This window comes from Zerene cesonia, chromosome 17, assembly GCF_012273895.1.
Source record: "Zerene cesonia ecotype Mississippi chromosome 17, Zerene_cesonia_1.1, whole genome shotgun sequence".
Classification (NCBI taxonomy): domain Eukaryota; kingdom Metazoa; phylum Arthropoda; class Insecta; order Lepidoptera; family Pieridae; genus Zerene; species Zerene cesonia.
In genome coordinates, this window is record NC_052118.1 from 325,545 (window position 1) to 338,582 (window position 13,038).

At 35.1% G+C, this 13,038-nt stretch overlaps 1 protein-coding gene across 7 annotated transcripts in view; it reads right to left on the bottom strand.

Annotated features, from left to right (window-relative positions):
* Positions 1-13,038, bottom strand: part of LOC119833196 (ankyrin repeat and BTB/POZ domain-containing protein 2) — a 48,577-nt gene that overhangs the window by 15,576 nt on the left and 19,963 nt on the right. For 2 of the 7 annotated variants that reach the window (XM_038357102.1, XM_038357101.1), the window contains exons 1-3: positions 10,153-11,506; positions 2,873-3,051; positions 187-368 (exon numbers count right to left, since the gene is read on the bottom strand). In XM_038357102.1, the coding sequence (XP_038213030.1) occupies positions 187-368; positions 2,873-3,051; positions 10,153-11,342 (1,551 nt within the window). In that variant the 5' untranslated portion in view covers positions 11,343-11,506. Of the gene's footprint in view, positions 1-186; positions 369-630; positions 692-2,872; positions 3,052-10,152; positions 11,507-13,038 lie in introns of those variants that run through there. The other 5 variants (XM_038357099.1, XM_038357098.1, XM_038357100.1 and 2 more) reach the window with 5 other exon arrangements.

The window sequence follows — 13,038 nt, forward strand, 5'->3', positions numbered from 1 at the left end:
GGTATTAGTACTTTGAAAAAAAAAATTTTAAGGCAAAAATAAATTTATTATGCAGTTTACACCGTTTATCGATTAAAGCGCATTCGCAGTTCTGCCTCTTCGAATGTTCATGGAAGGTGGTGATCGCTTACCATCAGGCTAACCACCAGCTATGACATCAAAAATACTCTAATACGTTATCGTTACCTGTGTCGGCGCATCATCCGGCCGATGATCATGCTTGCGCCTCTCCAGCGCATAGCTGCTCTGCACAGGAGCGCTACGAACCGGCGCACTGGCTACTGTGATCTGTGATACTGCGCTCACTGGCTTCAGTTGCGCGGTGCTTGGACTGTCTTCTATGGCTGGTTGCTGGTCTTCTGGGTTTGCTGTGACAAATGAGTTTTGAGAATTATCTTTATAGCTACTCTTTCGTCCATTTGCGCTTAGTGTTACAGCCTATCATTATTAAATAGCCTATTCAATTTCTAGTCTAAAATTCACAAAATTAACGGTTTAGAATTGTAAACGTAATATTCAGATCCAACATACATTGAAGCACACGAAATAAACAAAATTAAAATGTTAAACTTATCACTTGTGTCTGTAATTTTATTTTCGATTTGTATTTAGAAATCCTCATTAATTTACCTTCACAAATCATCACACATTCGTGCCACAAATTCACCTCGATCATAATTGACCAATGCATACGAACGACATAACGACATCGGGCATTAGTCAATAAATGCAATATTGCTTCATCGTTATTGTAAAACATAGAAATTACCAAGTTGCACATTCGCGTTCGAATTTATTCTAATGTCGATGCAACTTATATGTAAATCAAACAATTAGTGGTTTTGAAAATAAATCGTGACTATTGACTTTTTCATTGTCTTTGCCCGGTATTTATTGCATTACTTAGATTTGAAATTTCGTTCATACTAGTTATTTAGAAAGAAAGTATCTGCATAGTTAATTTGTTCATTCCTATAATTTAATGGATATAAAGTAGAAGGCAGAGAGGAGTGACAAAAGATAGGACTCTGTAGATCATAGTACATAGTATATGAATCATATCAGCTAAGTAATTTTTATACAGGGTGATTTACTGATTAAGGTAGGTACAAATATCAAAGGAAAATAAACCTTGCGCTGATTAATTATCTAAACATTGTCACAACATCCCCGGCTCATTTCCTATTTTGATAAATTCTTAATTCTCTACCCCATACCACTTTACTGAATGACAACGCGCCTATTTTTTCCATTCTCACTAACAGTATTAATTTTCATTTCTTATTCGCTTAAGTTTTTCGTCCGATTATAATTTAATTTTTAACTTACATGTCTGCTTTGCGGCTTTGTTTTTATATAAACACTCAATTTATGTCCAATGATTCATAACATCTAGTAATTTAATGCGATTTTAAGATTTAGTTGTCAACACCTAATGATGACGGAAATTACTTTAGTGCAAATATAATATTTGTTATTTACGACACTTGGCACTTATAGGATTTATATAATTTAGCACATTTGAGAAATTGTTTGAATTTTATAATTTCATTGTTCTATTGTGAGAAGTGAGAATGCGTCCTTATTTATAACGTTTGATATCACTTATACAAGCAGCATAATTCGAGTGTATGTCCACTACATGCTCTATTACATTAGTTTTAATATTTATGGGTTTGACTGTTTGGGCGTTTGAATTCGAATGATCGAACATGAGAAAATAATAATGTAAGTGCAATAGAATACACAAAAATGTATATCTAATCTCATATAATTGATGATCATTTCATAACTTAACTCTATCAAAGGGAATAAATCGTCAGCGTAATAAACAGTTGATTAATTGACCATTGGTCCTTTGAAATATAAACGCAACAAGCGTCCGCTGCATATTTCCAATCAACGTCATTTGCATAATACCCAGATATTTCCCATTGATATGTGACACAAAGTGGCTTACCGACCATTAGATCCCATGATACACGATCAAAGTGTCCGCGGAGTTATCTAACGAAGGAAACTTATTTATTGGAATGGCTACTGCAATAGTCTTGATTAGCGTTGGCTGGATTTATTACGGGATTCCGTATAAGGGCAGATATGGTACGAGGAGCATAGCTTTCGTGACCACTCGTAAGTTGATACACTAGAAATTAGGTTGCGGTACTTTATTGCTATGTTCGTCCCACTGGTACACACGAAAACACGACGAAAGAAAATGTGATGAGAATTACCGTTAATAAGCGTAGTTTTTAGAATGGTTTCGTGAGTGCATCGTGGGCAGGGTAGATAACAGATATCTTTAATATTACTTTGTATTGACTTCAAACTTGATTCTTTTATCTTTTTGATGTTTGGAGCAAGTGTTATGAATGAATCATCATGTTTGTTTCTATCTCATTTGACACAACAACAGCTCTGGTTGCTTGCAGAGGCGGATTATAAAAAAGCTTTATATGAAATGAAATTAAGTAAATGTAGAGCATAGATTTACATATTTTGACCCAAGTTTCCAAGGCTTTAAATTAAATAAATTATTTAAATATCTAGCTCACTTTATTATAGTCTCAAATTTCTATATTATATAATTTTTATTTGAATTTTATGTAGGCGATTTTTGTAAAATGTATTAATTTTAAATAGGCGAAAAGTTTTAATATTTTCATTTTTTTGTATAAAATTTCTTAATCTATGATCCTTCTCCTTTCCCTCCCTCTTGATCCCATGACTAAGGGAATCAAGGATTCATTTTCGTATTCAAAGATTATATTGATCATCATGCAATTTCCAATGACATACATGGTCTGTGTTCTCAGGTAGGTAAATGATGTATGATTTGTAGGTATATTTATATTGTGTACATGAAACTCACGTTTAGCAGGCGGTTCGGTGGGCGGCGGCGGCGTGGTGGCACGGTGCGCGTGCGGCGGCGGCGAGAGTCGCCTCGCGTGCGCCGGCGCCGCGCCCGCCACGCGCACGCGCAGCGCCCGCGCGCCCGACACGCCCGCGCCGCACCACGCCTCGTCGGACGGCCGGGACCCGCTTGATGGCCTGCAAAGTTTATATTATTATTTATTTGTAACCAGCATGTAAAAAGTAGCCTATAAGCACAAACAATTAGGCTATGTATTTTTATAGCGTGCGTGCGTTCATTGCGGAAGACGTTGAAAATGTTAAAAATATAAAAAATGTGTAGTCAATTGGAAAATGTTTTAATGATTAATAAGATGTCTTTGAAAAATTAAAACAATAGAATTATTTCCAAAAAACAGTGTACAGCTTTTCATAGGAACAGAAATCCCGGGTGTATAATAGTCACATAAAATAGTACATAATAAATCAATACAGAGATTTGAAGTCGAACTATTTGTATAACACCCTTGTAACACAGTACTTAATGTAATTTGTAAGCGCTGTAACACGACTGATGCATAATTAAATTGTAATTTATTTAAATTGCCTTGTAAAAAGGCTCTACATAGCATGTAATTTTTTTAATTACATGTAAAATTTTGTTTTTTTTTCGTACGATTTACAGGGCACGATAACATGATTTTATAATTTTATTTATTTAATAATTTAAGTAAACCATTTTTCATTTCATTTAGGTACTAGATTTGTTTGTGCGAGTGTGGAATATATTGAAATGTATCAGTACATTCAATTGCAATAAATGAAGCTGGAATTATTCTGAAAAGTTCTTTCGGCTTTTGTTCGATTTGATAACAATAATAGACAAATTATGTTTTTATTGTTGTGGCGATAACAACTTTACAGAATACACCTTTGATGATGTTTCACATGTACACGTAAGAGTGTCTTAAAAAATTGGAGTCGTCCAACCTAGTCGCCCCATAAGCTTGGTAGATGGGTAAGATAAAATAATACTGATATAATTGTGGCAACAACACAAGTTATAAACCCGCGTACAGTCAGCAAACATCGATTTCTTGTATTACCTGTACAATATAGCATTATATTATCTGTGCCTATGTAATTTACTGCAGCTATATGATGTTCACATATTCCATCGGCACGTGACCCTATTCTTGACGCATCTCGCCTCACGTAATATATTAAGCAAAGACGTTTCCCCACAAACTGGTCATCTTATACGCATTGCTAACGGTACAAGGGTTAGCATTTGTAACCCGCATCGATGGCGTGACAAACCGATGCGCCCGCCGCGAATCGTAAACGGTTAAATGTGATACTTTGATGCTCCTAATCGCCTGAATTCAACTTTTTATTTAAGTGTACATAGTATAAAACAAAGTCGCTTTCTCTGTCCCTATGTCGCGATGTATGCTTAAATCTTTAAAACTACGCAACGAATTTTGTAGGGTTTTTTTTAATAGATTGAGTGATTCAGGAGGAATGTTTATATGTACAATAACATCTATTAAACTAATCCAAATTAACGCTTGCGAAGCCGCGGACAAAAGCTTGTAAATTATAAAAAAATAAATAAAATTCTTTATTTATCCATACCTTACATTTAAATTGCATATGTAATTGTTGAACTAAAAACTATGAATACTAGTCGTCTAAACTAGGCCTAGATCCTATATCTTAGACGACAGTATCTTCCCATTGTATTTATTTAATATAAATAAAACATTCTGTATTAACTAATTATTTATTTGAAAACATTGATTACCACTTTAGAAGAAGAAATATCACACATCCACAAAGATTGTTACATCGTTGAATGTTAAATGAAATTGTTGCACCATATTTGATGGAGATTTTAAGAAGTGGATAGATAGAAACCAGATGGATGGGTAAGAAGATATGTACTAATCTGGGTTAAAGGACAAATATGAGTGATGAAATAATTATTAAGTATTGCCGTTGTTTTGTAGAGAAACCTCGGTAATCAGTGCGTAAATAAGAGATGAAATTTATTGAAATCGAGTAGATTTTTATTCTATATAATGGTGAAATTATCAGAATTTCTTTCGGTCTATGAGGGTATAGTATGATCATTTCAAATAAATAATGAATCTGAATCAAGATACATAAATGGCGTTTAAATTAAGCAAATGATTAACTTTACAACTTAAATGCTAGATTAAGTAATAACGCAACGGTACACACGATTAGAAGTCTAAATCTGATGTTATAAAATCTAGAAACAGGTTCAAAAACAGACATCGTAATCAGGTTCCATTTGTATATTCAATTTGCTTTTCTATTAATGCATTGACTGTTATTATGAATATATTATCATCGTTAATTCGACGTATTTTAACCGATTTCGAAAAAGAATGAATTTATATGTTTTTTGTTTGTATCTGCTACGTATCATGTTAAAATACTAGCTTTCCGATTTTGTCCACCAAGTAGAGGAAAAGATTACCTGAATTACTGACAAAAAGTTGACCACAAATGATAGAGCACATGACTTTTTCCAAATGACTTATTCCATGTCGTAGAAAAATTCAAATATTTAGTTTAGGATCGTTAGTTATGTACCTATCCATCTCTTTTTTTGGAGGACTTCTCAAGATTTTTTTTTACGAAGACACTACATTCCTCTCAAAACTTTTTGAAAGTCTGCCATAGTTTTTTCGTGTTGTGTTTTGGCTCTTCTTCTGCCTATATTATCTTTGCCGAAGATCATCAAAATTTAATCTAAGTTTCCAGAAATATTTTTGATCAATTGTTGCGCAGCAAATGTTTATTATGAACACGAGGCTTAACGTACAGAAACGACATCGTGGGAAAGTGTAGATAGTTTTTGACTTCATCACGAACACACAGACGTGACGAATAACGTTGTTTCTTATTGAACTTGTCAAAAACAAGTATAGATTATATCGATGGCAAAAAACGAAAGTGCCAGAACACGTATTGTCAGCTATCTCTCCAGGAAACATAAAGTGATGGAAGTGTTTCTTGTGTGAATATAATTACATAAGTATGAGGAAGCGGCTGATTAAAACGACTCCACTCTTCCTATCAGCTTTATTGAAATCTCACGCATTGCTAACAATCGCTATAATTGCTGGGTATATCAATAAACTTTTGCGTTAATTGATGGAGATTGAATCATAAAGTGACGAGAATAGAACATAAAATGGAATAGAAGTTTATTCCATGAAGATGTTAGATAGTGAAGATCGTGAAGATCGATTTCATACCTGTTATGTTTATATATAAAAATTCAGGAACTATGCAAAATATATTGCACGACAAGTAAACGTTTGCTAAAAAAAGTGGTTTATATGATGTTAAATAGATCATAGTAAAACTGAATTCCTTACATAGTATAGCATGTATATCGGATATACTGATTCTCTTTATAATATGGTATTTAAAATGAAAGAATAATTGCTTTAAACGGAAAAGAACGTCACTTAAAAAAGGATAGAACGAAAATAGATACGAATCTGAGAAAAAATAGATACGATAGCTGTTTCGTGTGTGAAAAATGTGTGTTAAAGAAGTACATATGAAAAAGACGTAATAAACAAACACACATTCGCATTTACAATAAATAGATATAAGTATGGATGAAACTAAATGTACAAAGGATACGTACTCAGCGGGTGAATAAACCATAAAGGAAGCACAAATTCCACTCATCTCATACTTTATATTAATTTTACTCCACGATTAAAAGCAAACCACGCAAAACATTAACCACCAATAAATAATCCATTTAAACCAACTATGAAAGAGCTACATTTGAAAGTGTAAACATAAATATTGAAATGCCAATAAAGTTTTATTAGTAAACAGTTGTGCAACTGACGAGTACCGCACTCGAATTATGCGTGTCTCACTTTATATTATGCTGTGGGCGCCATGTGACATATCCTATAATTTTCCTGCTTAAAGGGTCTATCTTACAATGTAAGAATATTTAAAATCGGACCTATAGCTTCTGCTCAAGTCGAGCCAATTCTACAGTTTTAGTATAGATCTAGTTTTGGGATGTAATCATCATCATCATCAGCCCATACACGATCCCACTGCTGGGACACAGGCCTATAAGGGTAAAGGTCATAATCCACCACGCTGGCCAAGTGCAGGTTAGCAGATGTCACATGTTGCTGAACTTTTGATCCTTGGACAAGTTGGTTTCTTGACGATCTTTTTCCTCACCGTTTTGAGCAGTGGTGATCTAATCCACATGCGTAGATAAATTGAATACTCAATTTATTTCTTGCACGCTCGCCTGGTCTCGAACCCTCGGCTTAAAGTTTTTAATTCCAACGTCCTCACCACTGTTTTGAAGGAAATGTGATGTAAAGGATAATGTTTTCTGGATTTAAAAAGGTATGGGATTTTTTTTCGCACACTCGTTCGTTCGGTGGGTGAGGAGAGAGGCCCATATCCTTTTCCGTACCTTTCTCAGTCCTTTTCTTTTTTCTTTCATAATCCCTTTCCAATTTAAAGTCGGCAGTTCATGTCACCTCCTGTAGCTTGGTCTTTTAGGGGTATAAACTACTCTGTGTTTGTGTGTACCGTTATATTGCTTTTGGATACCTTGCTGGTGACTTGCTAATGGTGTGTATGATTAAGTTGATGATCGAGGTTAAGCAGCGGTTTGCACGGTCATACATTGGATGGTTGACCAAATTCTACGCCGTTGCTTTTAAGCTTATTTGTACGGCGCCCTTAGTGTCACGAAACCGACACGCACTTGACCGATTGTTTTTATATTACCTGTCATACCATATACTTTGATGCTCTTGACAAAATTAGCCTTGATGACCGTATTATAATGGTATTTGTGTGTTTAGGTATATGTGGGGTTGTCAACCAAGCAGAAACAATGCTTCATTTTAGAGAGGCACCCTATGCTATTTCAAACATGTCTCTATTATAATAGATACACGATTTATTTTGCAATGATACGTCATTTATTCACGGTAAGATGATCCTATCATTCGAATGTGTCCTTGACCGTTCCTCATGCCAATTCAATTTTATTTTAAACGCTTCACGAGGTACCAATAAAGCTATCATGTCCCTACGTTATTATTACAACAAACAATTTCATATAATTTACAAATAAAATGACAATGAAATGAAATTATTTCTTTCAAATAAGAAAATGAAAAACAGCATTACATTAAAAGAACGAATGCACATTCGATATATAAGATTGCTATTTAAATCGAACCGAGACGGAAAATGTAGTTAGTATTCTGATGTAAATCTCTCACTAAGAAATGATTTTTGAACATTTAAAACATAAAACATAAAAATAAAGAAATGGATGAAAAATGCCTGCATGAGAAATTCTATATGAAGTTATATGTCTTATACAACACCAGTACATCATTATCAATGAATATAAATAACACATTAAAAAAAAAAAATCTTAACTGACTTCAAATTGTCAGAAATAGACCAAATTTAAATGGGACACGTTAAAGTTAGTACTTTTCAAGTCTGTAGCTCTGAAAATACAAAGCCAAGAAAAAATCAGTGGAATTAATAGCCTCCTCCTTTTTTTAAGTCAGTTGTACAGTAAGGTGTAAACATATAGAGACCATTATATTATGTACCTCAAAAATGCCGTGTCTTTTATGAATAATTACGAAATATTGCTAGGAAAGTTTAGATATAGCATTGCGTGGTCAATACATCCTTCAACTGTAGTAGAAAAGCAATAAATTAAGCGTATTTGTTCCAGCAAAGATTGGAACTTTGCCTCTAGTTTCCTATTATTATAATTGTGAAATTATCAAAGAATACAATTAATAACGTGTATTTGTAACACATCATATTATGCAAACCGAAATGGGATAAGGTTAGCCCAGTTGCAGCATTGCTTGAGACGTATTAGCGGGTACTGTTAGTAATGGTTTACAATTTAATGAGGGTATTACACATTGTAACTATTTAGTAATCTGTGGTAGCTAGAGGTTCTGTGATTCTAAAACACCTATGTACCTACGCACAAACATTTACGGTCAGATTCACTGATGATTTTTTTCTAGCATCTAGTGACAAAACGTTTTTTCAGTTTCAATTCAGTATATCTTGATACGCTTATGTCCTAATTATTTTGGGGAAGTATATTTTTAATGAGAAAAAACGTGAAAGAATAAATATTTAAAATATATTGATATTCAAAGTGATAAAATATGAAAGTTTACAATTTAAATTATTCAATTGATTACTCAATACCATAACGAATTAATTTTACCAATAGAGGAAATTGAGAAAGTTGACATTGTTTGTTATATTGAGTGTTATTACAGATATTTCAATTTTGAAATGTATTTGGTAATAAGGTATTAATTACGCGCTAAAAGTTTATTGTTAGTTAGTATAGGTAATTAATTCTTAATTAATAAGAGTAAAAAGCATTAATGTATGTAATGTATATAATTTAATCTTGTAAATTCTCATTTTTAATTGTAATTCAGAAATTATTGACGCGCTAGTTTTATTCATGTAATTAAGCTCTGTGAATGGAATATATGAGATAATTATACGAAGATGCTCTCACGAGTTCGGTGACTGAGCAATTGTATCAATGGACCCTTTACATAATAATAAAGAAATGTGGGTAATAAAAAAACCTCTCAAAGTTAGGAAATATCTCACAACAGCTAACATTATTTGCATTTTTAACTGCGTGAATGCATGCAACAAATGTTAGATGGACTAGATTTCATTAATCCGAGATTCTATATATATGGTATTGCAGATAAAATCGGTGCGGCTTTGAAATCATTAAATCAAAGAAAGCCGTAATCGCAGCCGCATAATTCAGACATTTATGTAACTATCGCTTATCTATGTACGACGGATCGTAAACAATGCGTTTGAGCCACTTAGGCTCACTTCCTGGACTCATAATTATCATATAGTAGCGATATCCCGTGTCTTTCAAACATGGATTGACCAAATTGTGTATATTTTTTCCAATTGCTATAAACCCTACAGTTAGATCGGCTTCCAATTTAAAATAAACAACTAAAAATCGTTTCTGTAGGTTTTGCACTATCGAGTATAATACCATCTAAACATATTATTAAAAACTTTCGTGTTCATAAAACTAGTATAACTTAAATAACACACGGTTACACCGTAACGGTTTCCTATGAATAAATTAAAGTTACGTATAAGACAGGTGATCGTGCTAAATTATGATAGATGTTAAATATATTGAGAGCAACAAACCGTTTCCTCCAGTTTTGGATAAAGCTCCAGTCACACTGGTCGTCTTCGTCCAACATCGTGGCCTCGTGTGGCTCCGCACCGCTGCCGTTGTGCACTAAATCTATAAGCTGTCGAGCTCGTTCAAAATTCCCTTCAAATTCGACTATTAAGAACCCATCAGAGCTCATCGTCTCACGGACATCCTTTTTATAGGTCGCGTCGTTTATCGGCAAAGGCTCAGGTACTTCTTCAGTCTTAATTTCAGAATAAATAGCCTCTGGCACTTCCACTTCGGATACGAGCCGTGTTCCTCCACCCTTGTCTACTTCTCGCCCGATACCTAGATTATTTGCGTCCTCCATTTCACGATTTGCATAAATAACTTCCTCTTTCTTGGTTTTCTCTTGAGCTTGCTTTATTTCTTCTCTTTTCTCCTCATTGTGTTTACGAATAAGGGAATCACCGAAGTAAATAACAACTTTGTTGTTGTTCTGTGTTATTTTATTGGCCAGGCCAACATCTGGTGTCTTTCGGCTTCTTTCGTGAGATAATCTTTCAGCCAGTTCATCATAGCAATGAGGACGATTGTTATAAGCCTTTTTTTCGGCTGCTTTATTCTCGGCGATCTTCTTTTCAACGCTTTGATAAACCGGTGGACGACAGCATTCGTCATATTGCGAGTTCCACTGCTTCGGTTCACTATAAATATGTTCTAAAGAAGTAGAATTTTTTGGTAACGGCACATATTTTTCATGTATATTTTTTGAGTTTGACTGCTCAGTTTTTCTGAAATTTAGAACACTACGCCTAACATTCGACTCAGGCGCATCACTATTTTTTTTCGATCGCGAGTTACCGAGCAGTCTGAACAACGGCTTATGTTCCGTTTGCTTCATCCTGTCCGTGCTGGGAGCCTTGCGTAGCGCGTAGGGAGGCTCCTCGGAAGGCTGCTGATACAGCTGTTCGCAGCTAGTCGACTTGTGTGTTGGGACGCGCGGTTTCCCTGGAGCGAGCGGCTCACGGCTCTGCCAGTGTCGCACTGAAAGTCTGGCAGCTCCTCTAATGAATTTCATAGGCTCCCATGCGTCCGATTTCTTAAGTATGAAATTTTCACACATGTTGTGTCTGTTTGGGGGTTTGCGGGTGTCAGCGGCGCGGCAAGACTGAAGCTCACGGCAAAGGAAACAAGAACACCGCGCGGAACACAGCATGACTGCGTGAGCGCACCGACCGCACTGCCGCCTCTTCGGCGACCACCGTTACTCCAAGAACCATTGTTTAGCCCCGCTACAGCGCTAACACACGATGCGATGCCGATTAGCGATGCCGTTCAGATTCGGGCAATCGTGTAACTCGCCGTAACGCCCGCCAAATGACGGCACCGCAACCTATGCTGTAAGTGACTCCATAAAGTTTACGGCCGCTTTCTAAGTTTACGGCGGAACGAATTTAGGGCGGTTGAGATGGTGGAGTATAAATAGCGTTGGAGGTTAATTGATAAGCGAATTACGAGTGCTTCAGTTGAATGATGTGATGCAGAATATGCATTATGTCGGCGAGCAAGCACTCGTATGCATTAGTGTTCGATGGCCGAGGTGAACGTAACCATAAAGTGTTGCTAATTATAGACGTCCCTTGTAATGAGGCGTACATCCCATTGCCGATTCTCTGAATATTATTTGCATTTATAATGGACTGCTTATTTGGTACTTGAAATTAAGGTTTATATCGCATAATGTGCTTTAAAATATGCCGTTTGCGAGTGTTTGTGTATGTGGTACACGTGTGATAGGTGCTTATATATGAATTATTTTTTATAGTAAAATTCTAATTATACCTTAACATAGCTAATGTTATTAAAATTATGTTAATTCCTTCAATTTTGCTCCACTATCTACTAATAATTTCTTTGCTCTCGTCTGACCCACATATAAAATATGTAAAATTTTCTGATAGCAAAAAAACTCAAAAACTTATCAAAATGCTATTAAAATTTATTTCTTCAAAAATACATACTAGGATCTACCCTGGCTTCTACGACGACCCTTGGACATATAAAATTCAAATTGAAATTCATTTTATTTGTTGTTAGAACACATATTATATGTACGATGTACATATGATGATGTATAATTTACCTACATTACATGTTGTTTTATATAGCCTATAGCACTCCGGGATCGAATTTTTGAAACCGGTCCAGTTGTTCCTGAGATAGTCTCGTTTAAACAAACAAACTCTTCAGCTTCATAATAAGTATCCATACATTTCAAATTTTTACAAAATAAAACGTTTTCCTCACAATTAATTACAGCAAAACAGTGTGAAACAAAATTAGTCCGTTCTGTTAAAGACTTAAGATAAGTACAGTCGTCCTGGCTGTCGCATCCTATCCTATCCTACTAATCCCACTATATTCTATCCTACTTAATATTATAAATGCGAAAGCTTGTAAGGATGTGTGTGTGTTTGTTGCTCTTTCACCCAAAACCTATGAACCGATTGCAATGAAATTTGGTATGTACAACTGAAATTACATATAGGCAACAATTTATCCTGATATTCCGACGAGATACGGACTTGCGCGGGTGAAACTGCGGGACGCAGCTAGTTTATAATAAAAACAAACTGAGACTGTAAACACGGTAATTATTTATGATTATTATTCGCCAATATTAAAACAGGTTTAATTCATTGTATATCAGCCGATAATTGTGGACTGGTTTAGATGTATTTATTACTTTATCGCTTTTAAGTAAGCAAACGTTAATGCTGTTTAGATATCATGCGAGTAGTCTCGTTTAATCTGCACTGCATCTTCCCTGCAGCTTTCCTTGCTTCCGTATTACGCAACGCGACATGCGCACAATGACCAAACTTCCACTTCATCGAGATTTTGGTATCGTT